Below are 25,910 nucleotides of genomic sequence, written 5' to 3' on the forward strand. Positions count from 1 at the left end.
CTCCAGAAATTGACTAAACATGCTTAACTGTGGTTAGTGTTTCAGTGACTGACTGGGATCAGGGACCTCTCATACAGAGAACAGAAGGTGTGAAACTGTATCTTGTCACTGTTATACAACAGTATAAAGGAACTCTGCTGCACAGACATATCAACCACAATTTTATTTTGAGACCTGGTTTTCGACAGGCAACTACATTTGTTTAAATTCATTAACTTGATATTTTTCTTCTGAGAAAGAAATGAAGGAATGCAATAGACATCTAGCTCAGTAAGATAATGTAACGAATGGTGCCTCATATTAATCTTTGGCAGAATGCATGCAACCCATTAGTAATGGTCATGTGTATTCGTTGCTAAACACATCAATGTGTGAAACACTATGAACCTTTTACACTAAACTTCTTTTTTTAAAAAAAGAGGGCATCATAGAGTGAAGGTGTTTAGAAATCAACATGGATACCAGACTGCCTTGTGGTATGAGCTATTATTTTTATGAAGTAATGGTATTGGGAAAGATGAATGATGTGTCCGCCCTCTTGTGTCTGCACAGTCAGATCCATAGATGTGCAAGCCTAATTCCCATTAATCAAGGTTTAGCAGGCTTCAGCTTTCTCCTGACTTAATTCATACTGATATGAAGTTATTGTTAAAGTTATTTCAATCAGATTTGTACTTGCTGCTCGCAGCAGATTTCCAGTGTAATTGGTGTTTCTTGGGATTGGAAGAGAGACTCTTGTCCTTTAAAAGTGGGAACTGTAATGCTGCATTTCTACTTCGTACATTAAAAGCTTAAACCATTGTATTTTCAACTGTTTTATTGTGCATCAGGACATTGCTGTAAATAGTTTAAGTTGCCAAGTTGTTTTTACAATTTCAAAATGTTGGTATTTGATGAGCTAGCTATGTACAATATTGGGCAGCTATACATTCAAGGGTAACTTAAAAAGCTGGTGAAAGGCTGAGCCTCCTTGGAAAAAATTTAACCTATTTGATCAAGATTAGTTTAAATCTTCTGTAGCTATGGGCATAGCTAGCTAGGTCAGTATTTCTTGCCCATTCCTGATTGTCTTTGGAAAGTCAGTGATTTTCTGCCTTTTTGAACCTTTGCAGTCAGTGAAGTACTTCGACTGTGCAGTCAGGGAGTTCCTGGATTTTGAATGATGAAATAACAGCCATTGTCCAAGTCAGGCTGGAGGGGAACTTAGAGGTGATGGAATTCCCATACACCTGCTGCCCTTAATGTTGTAGGTAGTGGTGGCCATGAGTTTGGGAGGTGCTGTTGAATGTACCCTCCACAACATCAGAGAGATTAAAAGGCCCTGTCAGCCCTCAAGGAAGAAATGTGTCTGAAGGTTGCCAAGGAAAGCAAGAGAAAAAATAGCCGAGGTTCTGACTATCATTTTCCAATCCCCTTTTTCTGCAGGAATTATCCTGGACAGCAGCTCGTATTTTATCTGTTTAAAAAGAGAGGAAGTTACATCCTGAGTAACTAAAAGCTAGGCAGCTTAAACTTAGTGATGGGAAAATTGTTGGAAAAATTCCTGAGAGACAGTATAAAAAGTTATTCAGAGCGGCATATTAATAAAGAATGGTCAGCATGGATTTGTTAAGGGTAATGTTTGACTAACTTGAGTTGAAATTTTGAGGAAGTAATAAGATGAGTTGATAAGGGTAGCATATTTGATCTAGTCTGAATTTTAGCAAGGCTTTTGACAAGGTCCCACTTTCAAGCTGGTCAGAAAATAAAAACTTTGTGGGATCCAAAATTGGGTCCAAAATTGATTCATTGGCAGGAGGCAAAAGGTTATAAAAACAAAAAACTGCGGATGCTGGAAATCCAAAACAAAAACAGAATTACCTGGAAAAACTCAGCAGGTCTGGCAGCATCGGCGGAGAAGAAAAGAGTTGACGTTTCGAGTCCTCATGACCCTTTGACTCTAGCAAAAGGTTATGTTGACTTGTATGTCTTTGAATGGAAGGCTGTTTCTGGTGGGGTTCGGCAGGGCTCAGTACTTGGTCCTTGCTGTTCACGGTATATATCAGTGATTTAGACTTGAGTGTAGGAAGCATGATTGAGAATTTTTCATGTGATACAAAAATTGGCCATGTATTTGACAGTGAGGAAAGTATCAATGGTCTCATTAGAAAAGTGGCAAATGAAATGCAATCCAGAGAATTGTGAAGTATTGCATTTGGGAGGGCAAACAAAGTAAGGGGATACTCAATAAATGATAGGATTATGAGAAGTACAAAGGGACCATGGGTTTTGTTTTGTGAGTGTCACTGCCAAGGCCACCGTTTATTGTCCATTCCTAATTGCCCTTGAGCTGGTCACAAGGGCAAAAAAAACCTGTGCCTACACTTCCCAAAGGTTGCAGGATAGTTAGATAAAGCGGTCAAGAAGGCACATGGGATACTTTATTGACTGAGGATGAGGGCGATTATGCTAGAGCTGTATAAAACACAAGTTACAACTACAGTACTGCATGCAGTTCTGGTTACAGTATTACAGGAAAGATGTGATCGTACTGAAGCAGGTACAGAAGAGGTTTGTGAGGATGTCGTCAGGAATGTGGAGTTTAAGCTATGAGGAAAGATTGGATAGACTGGATTTGTTTACACTTGAATAGAGAAGGTTGAGGGGAAATTTAATTGAGGTGTATAACATTGAGGCGCCTAAATAGAGTGGATAGGAAGAGCCTATTTCCCTTGAAGACGTCAAAAGGAATTGGTGAAAGGATTAGAGGGAAGGTAAGTAGTAATCTTTTTACTCAGAGGGTGGTAGCAGACTAGAACACTACTGAAAGGATGAAAGTACCTGGGTAAGCACTTGAGGTGCCTTAACTACAGAGCCATGGGCCAAAGAGCTGGCAGGTAGGATTAGACTGGATAGGTCTTTTACAGCCAGCACAGATAAAATGGGCCAAATGGTAGCCTCTTGTGTGGTAAATCTTTATATCTTTCTATATAAGATGACAGTCAGAGCAGTATCACAAGAGTTAATGGCGCATTAGGAAGATAATGCAAGGGATGAGTGTTGTTGGGGCAGCATCATGACATACCATATCAATCCAAATTTGCATGAAATGATTAGTGCAGTGCACGTTTTAAACACATTTCCACTGTCTTCCCCAACAGTCTTCTCTTGAGCTCACCCTTGGATGCAGGAGTTCAAAGAAATTGCTTGCTTAATTTGGGCAATTTGCTATGGCAAAGACTGGAATTCCATGTTTTGGAGCTTTTTTTTATTTCTGCTTGTGATGTGAGCATTGCTGGCAAGGCCAGCATTTGTTGTTCATCCTTAATTTCCCTGGAGATGGTGGTGGTGATCTGGAGCCTTGAACCGCTGAAATCCATCTGGTGTGGGTAAACCCACAGTGCTGTTGGGCAGGGAGTTCCAAGTTTTTGACCCAGTGACAGCGAAGGAATGGCAGTATAGTTCAAAGTCAGTGTGGTGTTTGGCTTGGAGGGGAACTTCCAGGTGGTGGTGTTCCCATGTCTTTCTAAGTGGCAGAGGTCATGGATTTGGAAGGTGCTATTGAAGGAGGCTTAGTGGGTTGCTGCAGTACATATTGATGGGACACACTGCTGCCTGTGTTAGCCCGTGGTGGAGAGAGTGGATGTTTAAGGCGGTGGAAGAGCTCCAAAACATGGAATTCCGGTCTTTCCCACAGCAAATTGCCCAAGTTGAGCAAGCAATGTCTTTGAACTTCTGCATCCAAGGGAAAGCTCAAAAGAACACTGCTGGGTAAGTCAGTGGAAATGTGTTTCAAGGAGACATCTTTGTCCTAGATGGTGTCGAGCTTCTTGAGTGTTGCTGAAATCATGCTCATTCAGGCAAGTAAAGAGTATTCCATCACCCTCCTGACTTGTGCCTTGTAGATGAGCAAGCTTTCAGGAGTCAGGAGGTGAGTTACTTGCTGCCGAATTCCCAACCTCTGAGCTGTTCTTGAAGGCGTGGTACTTATATGGCGGATCCTGTTAAGTTACTGATCTAAAAGCCCTATGATGATGTTGATGGTGGATTCAGTGATGGTAATGCCGTTAAACATCAAGGGGCGATGGCTAGACATTCTCTTGCTTGTGATGGTTGTTACCTTGCACTTTTGTGGGGCAAGTTCTATTTATCACTTATCAGCCCAATTGTTGTCTTGGCCTTGCTGCAGATGGGCATGGACTGATTCATTATCTGAGGAGTCACAAATGGGACTGAGCACTGTGCAGTCATCAGTGAAAATCCCCCACTTCTGACCTTATTATGGAGAGAAGGCCAGTGATGAAGCAGCTGAAGATGGTTGGGCTAAGGATATTAACCTGACAAACTCTTGCAGAAATGTCCTGGGGTTGAGATGATTGTTTTCCAATAATCAATCCATCTTCCTTTCTGCTAGATATGACTCCGCCCAGTAGAGAATTTTCTCCCCAGATTCCCATTGATGTCAATTTTTCCAGGTCTGCTTGATACCACACTCCGTCAAATGATGTTATTTATGCAGTCACACTCAACTCTCCCCTTGAGTTCTGTTCTTTTGTCCATGTTTGGCTTTAATGAGGCCAAGTGGCACTGTCAGATCCAACCAGTGAGCAGGTTGTTGCTGAGCAAATGCCGCTTGATAGCACTGTCAACAACAAATTCATCACTTTGCCGCTGATTGAGAGCAGACTGACAGGGCAGTCATTGGCTGGATTGGACTTGACCTGTTTTTGCCTATCAGTAGAGCCGGCACATAAGACTATCGTATTTTTTCTGTGCCAAAAGTCATCTTTTAGTGTATACTCAGCAGATAAGTTGACCCCCCCCCCCCTTTTCTGCTAAGAAGTGCTATACCCGTATCAGGAGTCGGCCTCAATTTTACATCTCAGAAATGCATATTTTACTCACCTTATAAGTCAGTGCATGGGATCGAGCAGGTGAAATGGTTGCTAAGATGTGGTGGGGTTTAAGACGCACCCACACAGAGCAGATTGCACATAGCAAACGACAAAGAGAAATGGGGGCCCCAGCAAAAAGATTGAAGTGCGAAGTTGGTTTCAAATTAACAGTCATAACATTTGTTAATATGTCAGATAACTGTGCTGCACCAAGGACATTTGGTATTACTGAAAAATTGATGCGAGAATGGAAGAAGGAGGAATCCACCGTGAAGAAAATGCCCAAGACCAAATGTGGCATGAGAACAGGGACCAGCCACTGGCCCGGCCTTCAAGCATGCATCAGAATGGATGCTCAAATTGTCAGAATGGTTACATCGTTACTAAAAATACCATGTGCATACACGCACTTAAGTGGACCAAATCAAACCCTCAAGACCAGTAAAGATTTTGGAGCAGCAGCTAGTTAGCGTAGCCATTTAATGGAATTAAAACATCTAGTATTGTGGCAGAAGACCAAGATTGCTCAGACTGTCAAAAGACCTCAATGCTAAAATTCCCAGTTTCTAGTGATTCATCATCAGACAATGGCAAAAACACAAGTGCCCATTGTGTCACATGGGCAATATGAGTGAAACACCCATGAATTTCGATATGTCCAGCAGCCAAACTGCAAAGTGGAAAGGTTTGAAAACACTCCTAGTGAAAACCACAGGACATAAGATGGCATGATTTACGATGATACCAGCTTGCATAGCCGATGGAACAAAATTAAAGCCTATGGTAATTTTCAAATGTAAAACCATGCTGAAAATCAACTTCAAAAACAGAATTACCTGGAAAAACTCAGCAGGTCTGGCAGCATCGGCGGAGAAGAAAAGAGTTGACGTTTCGAGTCCTCATGACCCTTCGACAGAAGGGTCAGTTCTGTCGAAGGGTTATGAGGACTCGAAACGTCAACTCTTTTCTTCTCCGCCGATGCTGCCAGACCTGCTGAGTTTTTCCAGGTAATTCTGTTTTTGTTTTGGATTTCCAGCATCCGCAGTTTTTTTGTTTTTATCTCTGAAAATCAACTTCCCTGCTGGACTTTTTGTGCATGTCCTTGATAACGGTTAGATGAACAATGATGGAGTGAAGTTGTGGATCAATAATATGTGGAATTGGTGTCCCAGTGGCCTATGCAAAGAACACAGCTTATGAGTGTGTTCAGTTCCATATAACCAATGAGATCAAGAGGCATCTGCGAAGAAATAACACACAAATTGCAGTTATACCTGGGGGGAGGAGTCCAATGTCCATAGTTCAACCTTTGGATGTGTGCCTCAACAAGCCATTCAAGGAATATGATCACGCTGAATGGAATGGTGTGGGTGGTTGAAAGAGAATCCGCTTTCTCAAAGAGTGAAAATGTGCGTGCTGCTCCGCATGATGTTTTGTTTGGTTTCTTCATCAAATCATGGGATGCTATTAATACACAAACTGTAGTCAGATTGTTCAGAAAATGCAATCGATTAGTTCAATGGATGGAGAGGAAGATAATTTGTTGTTGAGGAATGATTCTGAAACTGCACCAAATCTGATCCAGAGTGGGATCCATATGATGATGCCTTAGCCAAAGTGACTCATAATGAATGTGATGAATTTTTTGTGTCAGATGCTAGAGACAATGAATTTGAAGGTTTTTAAAATACGTTGATTGTGGTTAAAGGTAATCTTGTAGAATTAAATCATTCAATAAAACATGTCACTTTAATTTCATTTTGAATTACTGCTGTTATGTTTTTTGCACATTTTAAAATGGTCACCATCTGCACCAACACTTGCAATTCACATTTTATACTTGACGTATAAGTCAAACCCCATTTTTGGAAGGATTTCTTGAGGTTTCAAAGGTTGACTTATACACTGCAATTTATGGTGCCTGGGCAATGTTCCACATGTTACTGTTGTAGCTGTACTGGAACAGCATGGTCAGGGGCACAAATATTCAGTACTAAGTTGAGATGTTGTCAGGGTTCAGAGCTTTGCTTTATCTAGTGCCTTAAGCTGATTCTTGACATCAAATGGTACAAGTTCAGCAAGTCACATTTGACCTAGTTACAGTCTGTTCGGAATCTCGTGTTAAAGCAGTTTACAAAAGCAAGTTGATTAAGCTAAGCAAAATGTACAAATTAGGTGGTTGCACTTCAATCTTTGCAAGATTTTTAAACTCTGTAGATGCTGACAAATGCTGGCCATGAAGTAACAAACACTGAGTTTAGATATTTTGAGATGTTTTCACTGTTATTTGCCAACATATTCTAACACATTTAGGGTGACAGTCTCACTATGTTTGTCTTCAGGATAGACATTTTCTAAGTTTTGCTTGCTGTATTTCATGCATGAATTTCCATTGACCATTCTTTCTGTACTGTACTTAATCTGAGAAAATCCTTTAAAAATCTTTTTTTGTTTTGAAGCAGAGGTCAGAACCACTTCCTTTGTGGTTATAAATTTTAAGGATGAGTTTTCTCAAACCAAATCAGGAACATCATTTAATAGCTTTTAGGTACCTCAGAATGACAAGCATGTCATTCAGATAGCCACATGGAAACCTATCTTCTTATCGCTGTATAACTGTGAATATAAAAAACTAGAATTTGGAGATTTTTCACAACTTAAAAAGAGACATTTAAGTCAGTATAAAGATTTATTAATGCAATATGTGTAATTGGCAGCTTGAGCCAGATTTCTGGTGTTGCCGCACATATCATAGTGGTGAGAATTAATATTCCATTGGAATTCAGGTAGGGTTCCTTTTGTCGATTTCCTTTGGAAAGGACACCCAGCAGGATCCAACTTGTTGGGTTGCCATGCCGTCTGTTGAAGACATTCTTTGTTTTCAAGCAGGAACCTGTGATGCAGATATTGGATTCTTTGAATCAATTGCTAAAGCATTGAATTTCAGTTATTGATATATGCTGACTAAGAACCACAGCTGACATCTGTTATATTGCATTACTTTGCTTGAACTCATCAGTTTCTTTTTGTATTTTTTTCCAGGTGGCCTTATGTATTTAAATGAAGCTACTCTCCTGAACAATATCCGAGTTCGCTATAGCAAAGACAAAATATATGTGAGTAATGTGAGCTTATCCAAACTCCAAAAAGTTCCTAAAGTGTTATGTATCCAAAAATGTACTACACAGGGAGGCGGTGGCATGGTGGTAGTGTCACTGGACCAGGGTAATCCTCTGGGGTCCTGGGTTTGAATTCCACCACAGGAGATGGTGAAATTTGAATTTAAAGAATGATGATCCCGATTGTCATAAAAACCCACCTGGTTCACTAACGTTCTTTAGAGAAGGAAATCTGCCTCACCTGGTCTGGCCTTCCTGTGACTCCAGACCCACAGCAATGTGGCTGACTCTTAACTGCCCTTGTTTAGAGGGCATTTAGAGATGGACAGTAAATGCTGGCTTAGCCAGTGATGCCCACATTCCATAAACAAAGAAAAAAAGAATCTCATGATGCCACCCTAACATGACATAGAGTCCTGATTGCAGACATTTCCATAGAAACAGGAGTAGGATGTTCAGCTTGTCAAACCTGCTCTGCCATTGAATTGGATCATGGCGGATCTGCACCTCAACTCTGTTTCCCTTGATACGCTTAGCTAACAAAAATCTTATCCATCTTAATCTTGAAAGTCCATCATCTGAGCATCTACAGCCTTTGGGGAGAGGAAACAGAGTTCCAGATTTTTGCTGCCTTTTGTGTGCATTTGTATAAACTATTTCCTTTAGCTTTGCCTCATATGCTTGATTGGACTTTTGTTTTTGTGAACCACCAATAAATAAGTCATAGAAAAGATAATTAGTGGAAACTAACAACGAGCTCTTGGGTTGTTGCCTATTTGGGTAATTATTTTCAATTATATTTTGTGTTTCTGTTCCATATTCTTTAGCACTATTTAGCCCATTGCTCTAGAGCCCAGTATTTAATGTTTGTGTTCCTGCAACCATTTAGTTCAGATGCCCATATTTTTTCTGTTTGCCCAAGAGGGTAAATGATTAGCCACCTTAGGCCTCTCCCCACTTTACTGCTAAAGGTAAACTTTACAGCTAGTAGAAGAATTGATGGGGATGTGCATGGGTTTTTTGTTTATTCGTTCATGGGTTGTGCTTGTTGCTGGCTAGGCCAGCTTTCACTGCAGTCCATGTGGTGTAGATACACCCATGGTGCTGTTGGAAAGGGAGTTCCAGGATTTTGATTCATCAACAGTGAAGGATCGGCAATATAGTTACGAATCAGGATGGTGTGGCTTGGATGAAAACATGTAGATGCTGGCATTCCCATGTATCTGCTGCCTTTCGTTTTTTAGATAGTAGAGGTCATGGGTTTGGAAGGTGCTGTGGAAGGAGCCTTAGTGAGTTGCTCTGGCACATCTTGTAGATGGTACACACTGCTGCCACTATGCATCGATGGTAGAGGGAGTGATTAGTGGTGGGTGGGGTTCCAGTCAAGCAGGCTTCTTTGTTGACCTTTGTGAGTGTTGTGGGAGCTGCACTCATCCAGGCAAGTGGAGAGTATTCCATCACACTCCTGACTTGTGCCTGGTTGATGGTAGACAGGCTTTGGGGAGTCAGGAAGTGCATTACTTGCCACATAATTCCCAATCCCTGGCCTGTTTTAGTAGCCCCACAGCATTTATATTACTGGTCCAGTTCAGTTTCTGGCCAATAGCAACCCCCAGGATGCTGTTAGTGGGAGCTTCATTGATGGTAATGCCATTGAATGTCAAGGGGAGATTTTGGAGATGGCCATTGCCTGACACATGTGTGGTGTGAATGTTTTCAGCCCAGCTGAATGCTGTCCAGTTCTTGCTGCATATGACATGGACTGCTTCACTATCTGAGGAATCGTGAATGGTGCTGAACATTGTGCAATCATCAGTGAACACCTCATTTCTGACCTTACGATGGAGGGAAGGTCATTGAAGCAGCTGAAGATGGCTGGGCCTAAGACACTGTTCTGAGGAATTCCTGCAACCATGTCCTGGGACTGAGATGATTGACCTCCAACAACCACAACCATTTTCCTTTGTACTAGGCATGACTCCAACCAATGGACAATTTTCTCCCTGATTCCCATTGTCTTCAGTTTTGTTAGGGCTCCTTGATGCCACACTCAGTCATATGCTGCCCTGATGTCAAGGGCAGTCATTTTCACGAGTTCAGCTCTTTTGGACCAAGGCTGTACTGAGGTCAGGAGCTGAGTGGCCCTGGTGGAACCCAGACTGAGTGTTAGTGAGCAGTTTATTGCTGATTAAATGTCACTTGATAGCACTGTTGATGACTCTTTCCATCATTTTGATGATCGAGAGTAGACTGATGGGGTGGCAATTGGCTGGGTTGGATTTGCCTTGCTTTTTGTTTACAGGACATACCTGGACAATTTTCCACATTGTCGGGTAGATGCCAGTGTTGTAGCTGTACAAGCTGTAGCTGGAACAGCTTGGCCAGGGGTGTGGCAAGTTCTGGAGCACAAGTCTTCAGTACTATTGTTGGAATATTGTCAGGCCCATAGCTTTTGCAGAACCAGTGCCTTCAGCTGTTTCTTGATATCACATGGAGCGAATCAAATTGGCTGGAGACTGGCATCTGACCTGAGGAGGAGGCCAACATGGATCATCTGCTTGGCACTTTTGGCTAAAGATGGCTGCAAATGCTTCAGCTTTGTCTTTTGCCCAGATGTGCTGGGCTCCCCTATCATTGAAGATGGGATTATTTGTGGAGCTGCCTTCTCCAGTGAGTTGTTTAATTGATCTCCATCATTCTGGAACTATATGTGGCAGCACCACAGATCTTTGATCCATTGGTTGTGGATTTGCTTGGCTCTGTCTATCACGATGCTTCTGCTGGATTGAGGGGTTGTGGGGTTGGGAAAGGAGGCAGCAGTTTTGTTGTTTCTGCAGTGTTATGAATGTAGTACAATGTCGGTTAGAACCTGTGATGAGACCAAGGTGACTTTGTGTTAGAAGTTATAGACTTGACCATGAAGTGCTGGAATCAATGGAAATCGAGATATGCGATCCTGGACAATCAGAGCTCATATCAACACTTCTTCCTAGTGAGAGAGAAACTATTTTGAGTGGTGTTGGAAGTTGTTAAATGGATTTTTTTCAGTTTCTGAAGAAATGTCAGCATTTATAAGTCCATTGTATCTCTCAATATTCTGTTCTGGTCACTGTTTGTATGGCTGCTTACTTGCTCTGAGTGTTACCAGGACTGGTGTGTCCTGGTAGTATCTGTGTATGATGTTTGTTTCTGTTTTTGCTTGGGGGTGGGGGGGTTTTATGAATGCGGTGTGCACTTTTTAGACAAGTGGTTTCATTTTTCTGGTTTGATAGCAGCATTATACTTGTATCCCAACATACCAAATTGCAGAGTCACTGGGTCTATATAGTTGAAATATGTTGAAATAAAAGTTGTAATTATCTTCTCCTTCTAGTATTAAAATGCTATATCCATCCTCAGAAGATTTATACTTGCACAGATTGCAAAAGGCCAACAAAAAGGCACTATTTTCTGTTCCCTTTCTCACCACCCATTGTGATTTGATGAGTTTTTGTCCTGCGACTATTTGTATACCAACAGATAAAGCATCATATGTACATGTAAGGACCTTAATAACATAAATAGCAGCAGGAGTAGGTCATTTGGCCCATGGAGCCTGCTCTGCCATTCAAACAAGATCGTGTCTGATCTGATTGTAATCTTAGCTTCATTTTCCTGCCTGCCTGCCTGCCATAACCCCTGACTCCCTTGTTCATTAAAAATCTCTTTAACTCAGTCTTGAATGTATTCAATGACCCAGTCTCTTTTGCTTTCTGGGGTAAAGAATTTGATTATGTCAAATGGACAAAGGTTGACCAGCTTTCAAAAATCTGAATCTGTCCAAAGAAGCTGCCTGTTTGAGAGAGACCCAGAATCCTACAATAGTGGGAATAATAAGAACAGGCAGAGGTTACTCATCTCCCCGAGCCTGTTCTACCATTCAACTAAATACTGGGCAAGCTGTATCATAACTTCATCAATGCCTTGGTTCCATAGCCTAACAAAAAAATCTACAATCTCAGTTTTGAAGTTCTCATTTAACCTGACCTCAACAGCATTTTTTTGGACAGAGTTCCAGATTTCCCCAACCTGTTGTGCTGAAAGCACCCGTGAATGAGCTAGCTCTAATTTTAAGTTTATGCTCCTTGCTCTGGACTTCCCAGCAGTGGAAATAGTTTCTATGTATCTTTAGCATACACACTTCAATTAGATCTTCATCTTCTACACAAGAGAAGTTGTCATTTCAACCTATCCTCATAATTTAACTCTTTAATCTCTTTTAGAGCAATATATGGAAATCATAACTTAAGCTGCAGGTAAAACAAACTTTTATGGGAGAAAAAGAAAAATATTAGTACATGTGTGTCTGAGAGGGAATCCCAATGTTGAAAAGCTATTTTCTAGGGGGAGGTGTCTGCCTGAGAATTTTGGGTTTTGCTGCCACTTAAACTGTATAAATTTACATGATGGGTTTTCCATTTCTTTCAGCTCAAAAGGAACTTGTGCTAAAATTTATTGAACTTTGCTCTATTTGCCACTGAAAATTAACTTTCTTAGTAACTGCGAGAAACCTATGACCAGGAGACACAGTTTTTGTTGATCAATCTTAAAAACAATAAAAATGACCTAATAACAAATAGAGAATCTTAAACCCTGTGCAATTATTCCTGTCAGTCTTATAAAGAGCAAATTTTGAATTATGCATACCTTATTCATATGTGGCACTTGTTACCCCCAATACTCCAGTTATTCACACACTTTTTTAGGGTGGACTTCCCTGGAAAATGTAGGATATTTTTACTTTGAAATTGGGGCATGCTAGCTTTCTGCGTTTAAACACTTGTGTCAACTGATGAATATGAAAAAATTAAGACCATCATACACTCAGCAGTTCAAGAAGGTGGCCCGTCAGCAACTTCTCAGGGCAACTTGGGACAGACAGTAACCTCTGGATAAATCAATGGTAAACACATGTCAAGAATGAATAAGATAATGTTCCCTCTCTTCCTTTCCTTGGTCACTCATTCCCCCAACCTTTTGTCCCTCTTGTTCCTCAATTTAAGAAGATTAGAAATAGGACCAGGAATAGACCATTTGGCTTCTTGAGTCTGCAGAGGTGCCAAATAACCCACCCCTGCTTCAATAAGATCATGGCTGATAACTTAACTTACCTCCTGCCTGCCCTCCATAACTGTTGACCCCCTTGTAGCTCAAAAATCTGTCTTACTTAGCCTTGAATATAGTCAGTGACCCAGCCTTTGGATTAGAGATATATAAAGATTAACAACCCTCTGAGAGAAGAAATTACTCCTCATCTCTGCCTTAAATGGAAGACGTCTATTTTGAATATGTGCCCCCTAGTTCTAGATTCCCCCACAAGGAGAAACACCCTCAGAATTTTATATGTTTCAATAGGATCACTTCTCAACCTTCTAATCTCCAGTGAGGATAGGCCCAACCTTTGGTCATAAGACAAACCCCTCATCCCAGGAATCAACTTCTTGAACCTCTCTGAACTACCTTCAATACAAGTATATCCTTCCTTAAATAAGGTGACCAAACTGTGCACAGTTCTCTAGCTGTGGTCTCACCAATACCCTGTATACTTGTAGCAGAATCTTTCTACTTTTATGCTCCATTCCTCTTGCAATAAATGCTAATATTGCATTTGTCTTTCTAATTACTTGCTGTACCTGCATGCTAATTTTTTGTGATTCATGTTTGAGGGAGACACTCAGATCTCTCTGTACTGCAGTATTCTGCACTCTGTCCATTTAAATAATATTCAGCTTTTCTATGCCCCCCACCAAAGTAGACAGTCTAGGATTTTCTCACGTTATAACCTATTTTGCCAAATTTTAGATCACTCACTTAACCTATCTATATCCCTTTGCAGATTCTTTGTATCCTCTTCACAACTTGCTTTCTTCCCTATCCTTGTATCATCAGCAAATTTAGCTATAGTACAGTTGGTCCCTTCATTCAAGTCATTAATTGTAGATTGTAAATAGTTGAGGCCCCAGCACAGATCCCTGTGGCATTCCACTAATTACAGTTTTCCAACTTGAAAATTACCCATTCATCCTTGCTGTCTATTTCCTGTTAGATAACCCATCCTCTATCCATGCTAATATATTACCCCAACACCTTGAGCTCTTCTTAACTTGACATGCTGTGCACACCTGTACAAGATAGTACCCTTGTACCCCTGTTTTAACCTTGGGACCTCAGTGGCTAAAAACAGGGCTACCAATAATGGGGCAATGGATAAGGTGAATGATTAAGAGGCTAAGGGCTATGGAGGAGAAGGGGCTGTGCATAAAAAATACACCACTCCTTTGGTTGCCAGCATTTCTGGGGAGGTAAGTGGTCAATTCTTGGAGACTCCTGGACAATCTGGAAGCAGGTTGGAAAGGGCGCAACAACTCAAATGCAGTGGAAGGATTACTGAAAATAGAAATTGGACTGGGGACTGAGTGTTGTGAAGGGGAGAGAGGCTGTCAAACCCCATTATAAACAGCCTTTCTCTTAAACCCCTAGCATTTTCTCTGCTCTCTGGCTAACTCTTCCTGGCATAGAGGACAAGGGCTGCTCTGTAAGTTAATAACATATAAAATGGGAGTTGGAGTAGGCCATTTGGTTCTTTGAGCTTGCTCCAACATTATTGTTAATTTACTATCTCAACTCCATCTTCCCATTCTATTGCCATATCCCATGATTCCCATATTACCCCAAAATTTATTGATCTCTGTCTTGAATATATTCAAAGACTGAACCTCCACAGCCCTTTGGAATAGAGAATTCCAAAGATTCATAACTATTTCAAGCAATTTCTCCTCATCTCAGTCTTAAATGGCCGACCCCTTTTTCTGCGGTTGGGATTCCTTGTTCTAGATTCCTCGGATTTGGGAAACACCCTTGCAGCTCCTACTCAGTAAATCCCCTTAAGAATTTTAAATATTTCAATGAGATCACCTCTTGTTCTAAATTCCAGGGAATATAGGCTTGATCTATTCAATCTCTCCTCATAGGAAAATACCCTCGTGTAGTGTCAGCCTGCTGAAGCAGCATTGCACTCCCTCCATGGTTAATATATCCTTCCTTAGGGAAGGTGACAAGGACTCTCTACACACTACTTCAGGTGTGATCCAATCAAGGTCTTGTACAATTGCAGGAAGAGGTTTCTTCAATTTTATGCTCCATCACCTTAATAATAAAGGTTAACACATCGGCCCCTAACTTCTGCGCTCCCCAGTGTCAAATTTGGGGGGTATCCCAAAGATACTCTGGGGGATCCCTCTGGGAAATTCCCAGGCAAAGTTTGCACAGCAGTGCTAATTTCCTCTGGACAATTGCGCTGCAATGGGAACCATCCGAAAATGCGGTTTAAATTGCAAACCTCGGATGGTTCCGCCGGGGCTATACCAATAGTTACCCAGAAAATGTTAGATGAATTAAAACCTCTTCTAACTTCTGGGTAACTATTGTAAAGACCCAGATTGATCCCACTGGATACCCCCCCAAATCTTATCTGCTTACCTTAAAACACTTACCTTCCCCTGGCCTGTCAATTTTCCTGGCCCTTTAAACTTACCTGCTTTACAGCAGCAAGTACTGTAAAAAAAAGGGGGTGTGGCCTCCTTGAATACGCTGGATCTAGGCTTCGCTGGGGCCTGCAAGGAATCTTTCGATGCAGTCCCCACGTCGCTCCGGCGAACAGAAGTGGCAACGCAATTTTCAAGACCAGGTAAGTGTGCATTTATTTCTTCTAATTTTTATGGCCCAGCACTTTGCGATGCTAATTGGAGATTACAGCCTATCATTTGCTTTCCTAATTGCATGCTGTACCTGCATGTTAACTTTGTGATTCAAGTACAAGGACACCCACGTCACACTCTATATCTGCATTTCTCAGTCTCTCACCATTTAAAAATATTCTGGTTTTTCTTTTTATACTTCCAAAGGGGATATTGTCACGTTTTCCCACAATTTGCTAACATTGAATAGTCAGTGAACTTGGATAAATTACACTTGGTTCCCTCACCTAAGCTATTGAGATAGATTGTAAATAGCTGAGGCCCAAGTCCTGATCCTTGCAGTACCCCAGTAGCTACTGTCTGCCAACCCAAAAATGACCCATTTATGCCTTCCCTCTTTTCTGTTCTTTAACCAATCCTCAATACATTCTCATATATATTAACTTCCAATGCTTTGAGCTCTAATTTTGTGTAGTAACCTTTTGTGGCAACTTATTGAAGGTTTTTTTGAGAACATACACTACGTCCACTGGTTCCCTCTTATCTTACTAGATACATCCTCAAAAAGCTTTTCACAGAATTGTCAAACATTATTACCCTTTCATAAATATATGTTGGCTCTGCTGAATCATTTTGAGATTTTCAATTTGCTCTATTACCGCTTCCCTAATAATAAGTTCTAGTATTTTCTCTGCTACTTGATGTCAGGCTACCTGGCGCATTGTTCCCAGTTTTCTTTCTCTCTCCTTTCTTGAATAGTGAGGTTACATTTGCTACCTTCAAATCCATGAGGACTTGCAAAATCTTGGGAATTCTGGAGATCAAAACTGATGCAATACCTCCATGGGTAACTCTTTTAACCCCTAGGATGCAGGTCATCAGCTCCAGAAGATTTGACTTTAAGTCCTATTAATTTCTCCAGTACTATTTCTCACTAATAATTTTCCTAAATTCGGACACTAGATCTAGGAGCACTGTTTTCTGTATTGAATTTCATCCATGATTGCTGACAAAGACCAGGTCTCCAGAGCTGTTGAGTGCTTTGTATCAAATGCAGATGGCTGGCATACATTTGTGCATAATACTAAGTGCAATTTTATTATTAATGGATTGCTATAAGATCTATTGCCCCTATAATTCACCTGTTTTTTATTTCAAACTCACACAGTGGCTGCTTCTTTTCATAAACCTCTTTTCTAGAGGGCTTCATTAAGTTGTTGTCCTGGTATCATGTTGCTTAATTGTGCTTAATTAGGCCTCTTGAACTGACAGGGATGTCCCTTATTCTACACCAACAAATGACAGCTGGGGAGCAGAAGAAATCCAGGAGCCTTATGGATACTGTTTTCCCCCTTTCCCCTATCCTTGCCCCCACCCCTCCACCAATGGGATTTGGAAGCACTACAGCTTCTATGCTTTTCTTTTCAGCCCCACTAAAGCAGGGCCACAAAAAATCCATTTAAGCTGAGTGCTCCTCTCCACGGAAAATCTTTGGTAAAAGTTGAAAGATTTATACGATCTGAAGAGAAACCAGAGTGTACTTTCTTATTGTATACTGTTTGGCTCCATGTATTTTTCTTCAGTCGTCCATCGTTTGAGGCTCTATTCAGTCACACAGCTCTTTCATATAATGTCTATACCAGTCGCCAGTTCTTGTTGAGCAGCACTTAGACTAGGCTATTTAACTGGGCATGACAATTTGAGAGCATCCCTTTTTGAAAATCTATTGAATGATAAAATGTCCTTTTTTAAATTAAGAAACAAGCTAAGGAAGTTGGTAGGTCAATGTGAATGAATAATTAATAAATTAAATTCTTAGCTGGGTGCATTTCTCTATTGTTAGCAGATGGTTCGCATTCATGTCTAGCTTTAAAATAGTGGTTCAAATTATTAGTAGTGGCAGGGTTTCAGCACTAAATGTTTAATTTAAACTTTCAGGTTAAATGTCACTTTCTAAAAATGATTCTAAGTTTTCATTTAAAGGAGGAGTGATGTTGGCAGCACCGACTTGTGGTTGCTGCAAAATGCTGTGTGTCAATCTCCCATTTCACTCACTTATGTGCAAAGCCTGCTGGAAATGATTTTGTGCTGGTTTAAAAAGATAACTATAATTGTATCCTAGGAGAAAAGAAGCTGTATTTTCTGAAGTTAGCATGTTCAATGCTAGGTCTTTATGTTAACTCCTCCATTTCACCTGAGAAGATCTTTGTTTCTCTTGTGTGCTCTTCAGAGCTAAAGTGCTGGCATGAAGGGTGTCAAGTCGTGAATTACGGAGCTGGGATGGCTATTTGTGGCATGGTGTATATTGTTTAAAAGAATAATTGGCGTTCTGGAGCCAGGATGTTTAAATCTCTGTTAGTATGAGTGTTGCAAATTTACTAGGACTGATATCTTAGTGTCCTGAGTTATTCTGAGATTTTAGTCCATATCTGAAATCTAAATAATAAATGCATTCTCCTCATGCTGTAATTAATAGTTTGACACTGAACCCTGCTTTTGGTGTACTGTGAGAAGATGGCACATGTTGCCATGCTGGCTTCCTTTCTGGTCCTCTAAATATACTGACATGGCTCCATGCACCTGTGCCACACTACAGCTAGTAAGATGCCGGCATAGGGAGAAATTATTGCACTCCCTCACAAACATGTTTATGCCTGTGGGATACTGCTTATGCACTGAAGGTCTAGGTTTTACAATGGAAGTATAGGGAGAGCAGTGCTATACAATAAATAGTTGGAATTTTGTACAGACGCTATTTTAGCTTCAGCCTCCCAAAATTTGTTTAATGAGGTACAAGGTCCTTTTGCTTCGTGTGCTGGTCCTTGGACATTCAACTTTTACTGCTTTATCTGTGGCGAATATTGTACACCTGATGTTTCTGGCCTGTCCCAGCATGCTGAACCACTCAAGCTGGCTGTACAGACCAATGAAACAAAAACAAATTGCATTCATGCTGCACCTTGAATGTAGGATGACATTCTAAGGCATTTAATAAGGGTAATCAGAAATAAATGAACTTTGAGCCAATGCAGGAGATTCTAGGATGTGTGACTAAAATCTTTTGTTGAAGCAGTAGGTTTTAAGGAGGGTCTTAAAGGAGCAGAGGCAGGCAGAGGGGCTTAGAAAGGGAATTTGACACACTACTGCCAACTGGGGTGGGTTAGGGATGAATTTATGCACAAAAGGTCAGAGTTAGAACCATGGAAACTTTGGGTCGTGTAGTTGGGTTGAAGGGGTAACAGATGGCAAGTGGCAGGACCAGGAAGGGATTTAAACACGGGTGAAAAAGTTAAATTTGAGGACTTCTAGATTTGTGATAATACCTGAGTGGTACTGGAGTAGGGGAGGATCCAGGGAACAGAGTTTTAGATGAGCTGAAGTTTATGGAGGATAGAGGATGAAAGCTGGGATACTGGCAGGGGGAGTCCAAGAATTGTTTTATTCACCAGATACACAGTGAGACCATCCAGCAGCCAAGGGGAAGAGCAATTCTAAGGTCATTTAAATTGTTTAAAACCGAAAGATAGCATTGCATATCCAGGACCTGGAAAAGATAAAAGCATAGATGAAAATGAAATACTTGCATTTATGTTGCACCTTTCGTGACCTAATGACATCTCAAAGTGCTTTACAGCCAAAAAGGCTTTCTTTGAAGTGCTGTTATGGTTGTAACATGGGAAACACACCAGCCAATATGTGCACTGCAAGTCACATAAGAACAGTGTGATAACCAAATAATTAGTCTTAGTCATTTGGTTGAGGGATAAATATTGACCAGGTCACAGTGGAGAATTCCCTGCTCCTCTTTGAAATAGTGCAACAGGATCTTTTACTTTAGAGAGAGGATCGAGAGGATCTCTCTCTCTCTCTCTCTCTCTCTCTCTCTCTCTCTCTCTCTCTCTCCCCCCCCCCCCCCCCCCCCCCACCCACCTTAAACCAGCTTATATTTCACCCCTCTCCTAATTTTACTCAGTTCTGTTGAAGGGTCATGAGGACTCGAAACGTCAACTTTTTTCTTCTCCGCCGATGCTGCCAGACCTGCTGAGTTTTTCCAGGTAATTCTGTTTTTGTTTAGCATCTTTTACATCCACTTGAGAGTTCACGTCATCCAAAGAATAGCCGCTGACTGTGCATCACTCCCTCAGTACAGGACTGAAGTGGTATCCTTCCTGTGGTAATTTCTTATCCAGCTTTTTCCCTTACTTTGTTCACCTGCACTCGACTGATGTAGGCAGGATTTGGACCTGATTGCTCTGCTCTGCAGCCATTTGTAATGTAGTGTGCTCTTTGTAAACTGTAGCTTTGAAAACATGATGACATTCAGAAATTGATATAGTTATGAAAAAATAACTTGAAATTTGACTTTTTTTTACATTTTTAGACAGTAACTAGAACCAGTCTTAACGCCACCATCAGCACCTCCTTTAGCCAGCACCAATAAAATTAACGCTCCTTTGTCCTTTTGTTTATCTCCCCCCCCCCCCACTTAAACAGCATAAATTTCATCACATTTTACTTCTCGTTAGCTCTGAAGAAGAGTCATACGGACTCGAAATGTTAACTGTTTTTTTTCTCTCCACAGATGCTGCCAGACCTTCTAAGTCTTTCAGCATTTTCTGTTTTTGTTTCAGATTTCCAGCATCCACAGCATTTTACTTTTAACTAGAACCAGTAGCTGCTGGGCCTAAACTTGTTACAGTGAAGATGCATTGAATTCAGTGCAGCTTCCAAATGTGTTAGCAATACCGGTGACTTAGAATATCAGACCTTCACTGAACCTTGAACTGCTTATGAGGAAAAGAGCATCTCTGCCTGGACTTCTAAGAAATTTTCAATATATGTATTCTAAATCAAATGCTTTATGACATCGAAAAGAAAAGCTCTTTCACCTGGCTTGATGCCTCAGGAATAAAATGGGCTGGAACAGGTTGCCACCTTATATGCTAGTTTTCTACACAATTATAAGCACTATGTAAAATTATGAGACACCCATATATTTGTAATATATAGAAAGTTTCCTGCATCAGTGGTCTGCATTAACATCTATCTAGTGCTGTCCTACTTCTAAAAGATCCTGGACTTGTCACAGAAGTTATAAGCAGGAAACGGGTCAGCACTGTTTGTTGTATTCCATTACTTTGCTTGCCTTCGACCACCTATTCAGTCTAATCTTGAACACTGACCTAGTATTGATTGTGAATTGTGACCAATCTCAGTGTTGAGATTTTGCATGTACAGAATTCTGGACGACAGCTTTGACTTTTTTTGCTCCATTTTTAAGTGAAGGGCGCTTAAATGCAAAGATGGAGATTTTCAGAATCAGCAATTTTATTTTGTGCTGCTGATAATCTTGAATGACCTGACTAACTGACAGCTATAAAAAAAAGGGGTGGGAGAGAAATTTTATGGGTTGAAGTCGGTTTGCATTTCAAGATGTCTGGCATTATGGACATCACAGATGTTTATTTGTCAAAAGGGTGCAACCTGCCTGTACCTGTATGAACAATCGGGTATCCTGTTTGAGAGCCAAGCTCTTCTGAAGTGCACTAACATGGGTAAATGGCATTCACCATTATTCTCCTGATATTTGGCACCTCTGAAAGCATCAGTTACCGGTCGATGGACTGAACCCCCACTCCCCCAGGGTCCTAGTCATGAAGAAATGCATCACATACTGATAGAAGAGGAGAGTTTGGAACATTTGGATGAGGAAAAGGATACTTAAAATTATTGCCTTATATATACAAATAAAACTGCCCTTGATTACTGAGGATTATATAAGTTTTGTGCTAAAGGTGATGTAAAAGATTGCTTTCTTGAACTCCATCACAGCCAGCCTGCTGCCTGAAGAAATGGCACAGGCACAATGTGCCATAAATTTTCTGTTTCCCTCCCTTGGTCTGTGACCCACCCTAAACTTAATGCCATCTTTGGTCATCACTTTCAGCAGGTGGATTGAATTTTGTGGTCAGGTCAAATCTTGCTAGGCTGTGGTGTCGGGCATACAGGATTTCTCCTGCACCCTCTAGCTTGAATCTAATTTGCACTGCATCTTGCTTGAAGTGCGAGTTGATAATGGGCAATGAGGGCAACAGGTCAATTGGAGCCTCAATGAATGACCGGATCAATAATGTGTCTCCTTAACCAGTGGGACTTAGAGATGGAGAAAGCAACAGGCACGACAGAGATGGAAGCTGAATTAGAGTCAAATCACACTGTTATGAACCTTAATGTCCAATTAATGTGCAAATACAATTTTTTTTTGAGAATAACAGGGACTAAGGGAAAGATGACATTTGTGTGAAGCAAACCGTGAGGCATTGTGAATTGATCAGCAAGTTCTGGAGATTTGCAATACATGGTGTATCTTTTCATCCCTTGATCCTGCTGCTTGATTTGCACACTGTTAACAGCATGAAGCAGAGAAAATTTGTGACTCAGGAGGAGGCCATTTGGCCCATTACATCTGTGCCTGCCTGTAAAGAACTATCCAGCTTAATCCCACCTTCCAGCTCTTGGTGCATTGTCTTGGAGATTATGGCACTACAAGTGCATATTCTAGCTTTTTTTTAATCTGCTCAGGCAGAGAGTTCCAGACCCCAACCGCCCTCTGGGTGTAAGAATTGCTCTTCAACATCTCTCTGGACAAGTGTCTACTACCTGGGATCTTTAACTAGCAGTATAACATAGTAACAAAGGGGGATGAGGAAACAGCGGTTTTGTGGGGTTGAAAGATTCTAGTAAGCTTGGAGACATCTCCTGTTGTATAATTGAGAGATTATGATTCAATTGGTAGGTATTTTCCTTTTGGAAACAAAAATTAGTTTTTAGTATTCAAATATGGCTTTGCTTTTTTTTAGAACTTTGAACCTTGTTTCAAATGTTACAACATTGTCTTGTAGGAATTTTAACTTGCTTCTTGACCAGTTTGGATTTATTGAGTTCTGTAAGATGAAAGCCAGTGCTTGAGTGAATTTTCAATGTAGTTCACATGCCTCGTTCTGTGTTTCCTTGCAGACTTATGTAGCTAACATCCTTATAGCAGTGAACCCATACTTCGACATACCTAAATTGTACTCATCAGAGTCCATTCAAAAGTACAAAGGGAAGTCCTTGGGCACTCTGTCACCACATGTCTATGCTATTGGTGAGTAGTTTTGTGCATCACCTGATCATAAATTGGCATTATATCTAAACCCACAGCTTGTGCTATATGTTGAGATAAGCTTGCATTTCAAATTTTACTGCAGCATTGTCAGAATTTTGATGAACAAGGCATATTATATAATATAAAAAGATGCAATAATTTTGCAGTCTTGCAAAAGTTAAAAAGTATACAGCGTATGAATTTTTGATGATAGGTGTATATATATATATATATATATATATATATATATAAAAATGCAAAGAGTATAGCAATTAAAGCTGATGAGCTGAGGGCACTGACACATGGCAACATGATACCATTGCTACAATGGAAATTTGGCTTAAAGAGGGCAAAAATGGCAGCTCCACATCCCTGGATATAGGGTGTTCAGGCAGGATAGAGAGGGGACTGAAAAAGATGAAGGTGTACCCAATTACAGCTGTGAGGTGGGATAATATACTAAATGAATCATCAAATGAGGCCACATGGGTTGAGCTCAGAAATAAAAAAGCAGCAAGCACACTGCTGGGAGTGTATTATAGACTCCCAGATAATGAGAGAGAGAGATAGAAGAGCAAATATGTAGGCAAGTTTCTGAGTGCAAAAACAACAGGACAATAATAGTTCGGGACATCCCTAGATCAATTAGGATACGAACAGTGTGCAAGGCACAAAGGGCACAAAATTCTTGAACTGCATTCAAGAGAACTTTTTTAGTCAGTAGGTAACAAGCCCAACAAGAGCCCAACGCAATTCTAGATTTAGGCTTAGGGAAATGAAGCAGAGCAAGAGAATGAAGTAACAGTGGATAACCATTTTGGAGAAAGTGACCACAATATGGTTAGATTTAGCATCATTATGGAAAAGGACAAAGATTGAACAGGAGTAAAAGTTCTAAGTTTGGGGAAGCTAAATTTTACGAAGCTGAGAAGTGATTTGGCCAAAGTGGACTGGATACAGCTACTTAAGGAAAATCAGTGGAAGGCATTCAAAAGCATGATTCTGCAGGCACAGTGTAGACATGTCCCCAGAAAGAGAAAGAGTGGCACTGCCAAATCTAGAGACCCCTGTTTATCCAGAAGAGCACAGGCTAAGATAAAGCAGAAAAAGAAAGCTTACGACAAGTCACAAAATCTTAATACTGTAGAAAGCTTAGGTAAGTATAGAAAGTACAGGGGTGAAGTAAAAAAGGAAATTAGGAAAGCAAAGAGAGGATATGAAAAAATATTGGCAGGTAAAATCAAGGAAAACTCAAAGATGTTATATCAGTACACTAAAAGCAAGAGGATAACTAAGGAAGGGGTTGGGTTAATCGGAGATGTACAAGGTAACTTATGCGTGAATGCAGATGATGTGGACAGGGTTCTTAATGAGTACTTTGCCTTTGTCTTCACAAAGTAGAGGGATGATGTAGACACTCTAGTTCAAAAGGAGGATTGTGAAATTTTAGGTACAATAAGCATAATGAGAGAGAGGAAGTACAGGAGGGACTGGCATCCTTGAAGGTGGATAAATCACCAGGGCTGGATTGTATCCTAGGTTGTTAAAGAATGCCAGGGAGGAAAGAGCGGCAGCTCTGAGGATCAAGTTCCAATCTGCACTTGATATAGGTGAGGTACCAGAGGATTGGAGGTCTGCGAATGTTGTGCTATTATTTAAAAAGGGTGTGAGGGATAGGCCAGAAAATTATAGGCTGGTCAGTCTGACTTCAGTGGCGGACAAATTATTAGAATCAATTCTGAGACACAAGATAAACTGTCACTTACAAATGGATTAATTGGGGATAGTCAGCTTGGTTTTGTTAGGGGAAGGTTGAATTTTTTGAGAAAGTAATGAGGGTTGATGAGGGTAGTAAGGCATTTGACGAGGCCCCACATGGCAGGCTGGTCAGAAAAGTAAAAGCTCATGGGATGCAGGGGAAATGTGGAAAGTTGGATTAAAAATTGGCTCACTGACAGGAAACAAAGGGTAATAGTTGCTGAATGTTTTTTGTGAATGGAAAATGGCTTCCAGTGGTGTTCCACAGGGCTCACTGTTGGGTCCCTTGCTATTTGTTGTATATGTTAATGATTTGGTCTTAAAAATGGGAAGCTTGATTGGGAAATTTGCAGATGACATGAAAATTGGGCGTGTAGTTGATAGTGAAGAGGGTGCCTGTTGTCTCCGGGATGATATCTGTGGTTTGGTTGAGTGGGTGGGAAAGTGGCAGATGGAATTCAATTCAGAGAAGTGAGAGTTAATCCATTTGGGGAGGGCAAACAAAGCTAGGGAGTACTCAATAAATGGGTGGATATTGAGAGAGGTTGAGGAAGTGAGAGTGGATGTCCACAGGCCCCTGAAGGTGGACAAGGTGGTAAAGAAAGCATATGGAATGCTTTTCTTCGTTGGACGAGGCATAGAATACAAATGCAGAGATATAATGCTGGATCTGTATAAAACATTGGTTAGGCCACAGCTGGAATTTTGTGTACTGTTCTGGTCACCAGATTACAGGAATTTTGCTCTGGAGAGGGTACAGAGGAGATTTATAAGAATTTTGCCAGGGCTTGAAAATTGCAACCATGAGGAAAGATTGAATAGGCTAGGGTTGTTTTCCTTAGAGCAGAGGAGGCTGAGGGGTGACCTAATTGAGGGAACTAGATAAGAGGGTAGACAGGAAAGACCTGTTTTCCCTAGCAGAGAGGCCAATTACCAGAGGCCATAGATTTAAGGTGATTGGTAGGAGGATGAGAGGGGACATAAGAAAAAAACTTCTTCATCCAGAGGGTGGTGAGTGTCTGGAATTGACTGCCTGGTTTGGTGGTGGAGGCAGAAACCCTCAAATCTTTTAAAAGGTGCCTGGATCAGCACCTGAAGTGCTGTAACCTGCAAGGCTACAGACCAGATACTGGAAGACGGGAATAGAATGGGTGGCTAGTTTTTTAAAAATTTTTCTTTTTCAGCCAGTGCAGACATGATGGGCTGAATGGCCTCTTTCTGTGCCATACCTTTTCTATGGTTCCTACACTTTCCAGCCCCCACAATCTAAATTCTG

At 40.9% G+C, this 25,910-nt stretch overlaps 1 protein-coding gene and 1 non-coding gene across 5 annotated transcripts in view; one reads left to right on the top strand and one right to left on the bottom strand.

Annotated features, from left to right (window-relative positions):
- Positions 1–25,910, top strand: part of myo6a (myosin VIa) — a 374,163-nt gene that overhangs the window by 143,846 nt on the left and 204,407 nt on the right. For all 4 annotated transcript variants that reach the window (XM_041215736.1, XM_041215766.1, XM_041215745.1 and 1 more), the window contains exons 4-5: positions 7,917–7,990; positions 22,747–22,876. In XM_041215736.1, the coding sequence (XP_041071670.1) occupies positions 7,917–7,990; positions 22,747–22,876 (204 nt within the window). The remainder of the gene's footprint in view (positions 1–7,916; positions 7,991–22,746; positions 22,877–25,910) is intronic.
- On the bottom strand, positions 17,157–17,266 carry LOC121275493. The gene has a single exon (XR_005942467.1). It is a non-coding gene; the product is annotated as a U5 spliceosomal RNA (small nuclear RNA).

The sequence above is a fragment of the Carcharodon carcharias genome, chromosome 2, assembly GCF_017639515.1.
Source record: "Carcharodon carcharias isolate sCarCar2 chromosome 2, sCarCar2.pri, whole genome shotgun sequence".
NCBI lineage: Eukaryota > Metazoa > Chordata > Chondrichthyes > Lamniformes > Lamnidae > Carcharodon > Carcharodon carcharias.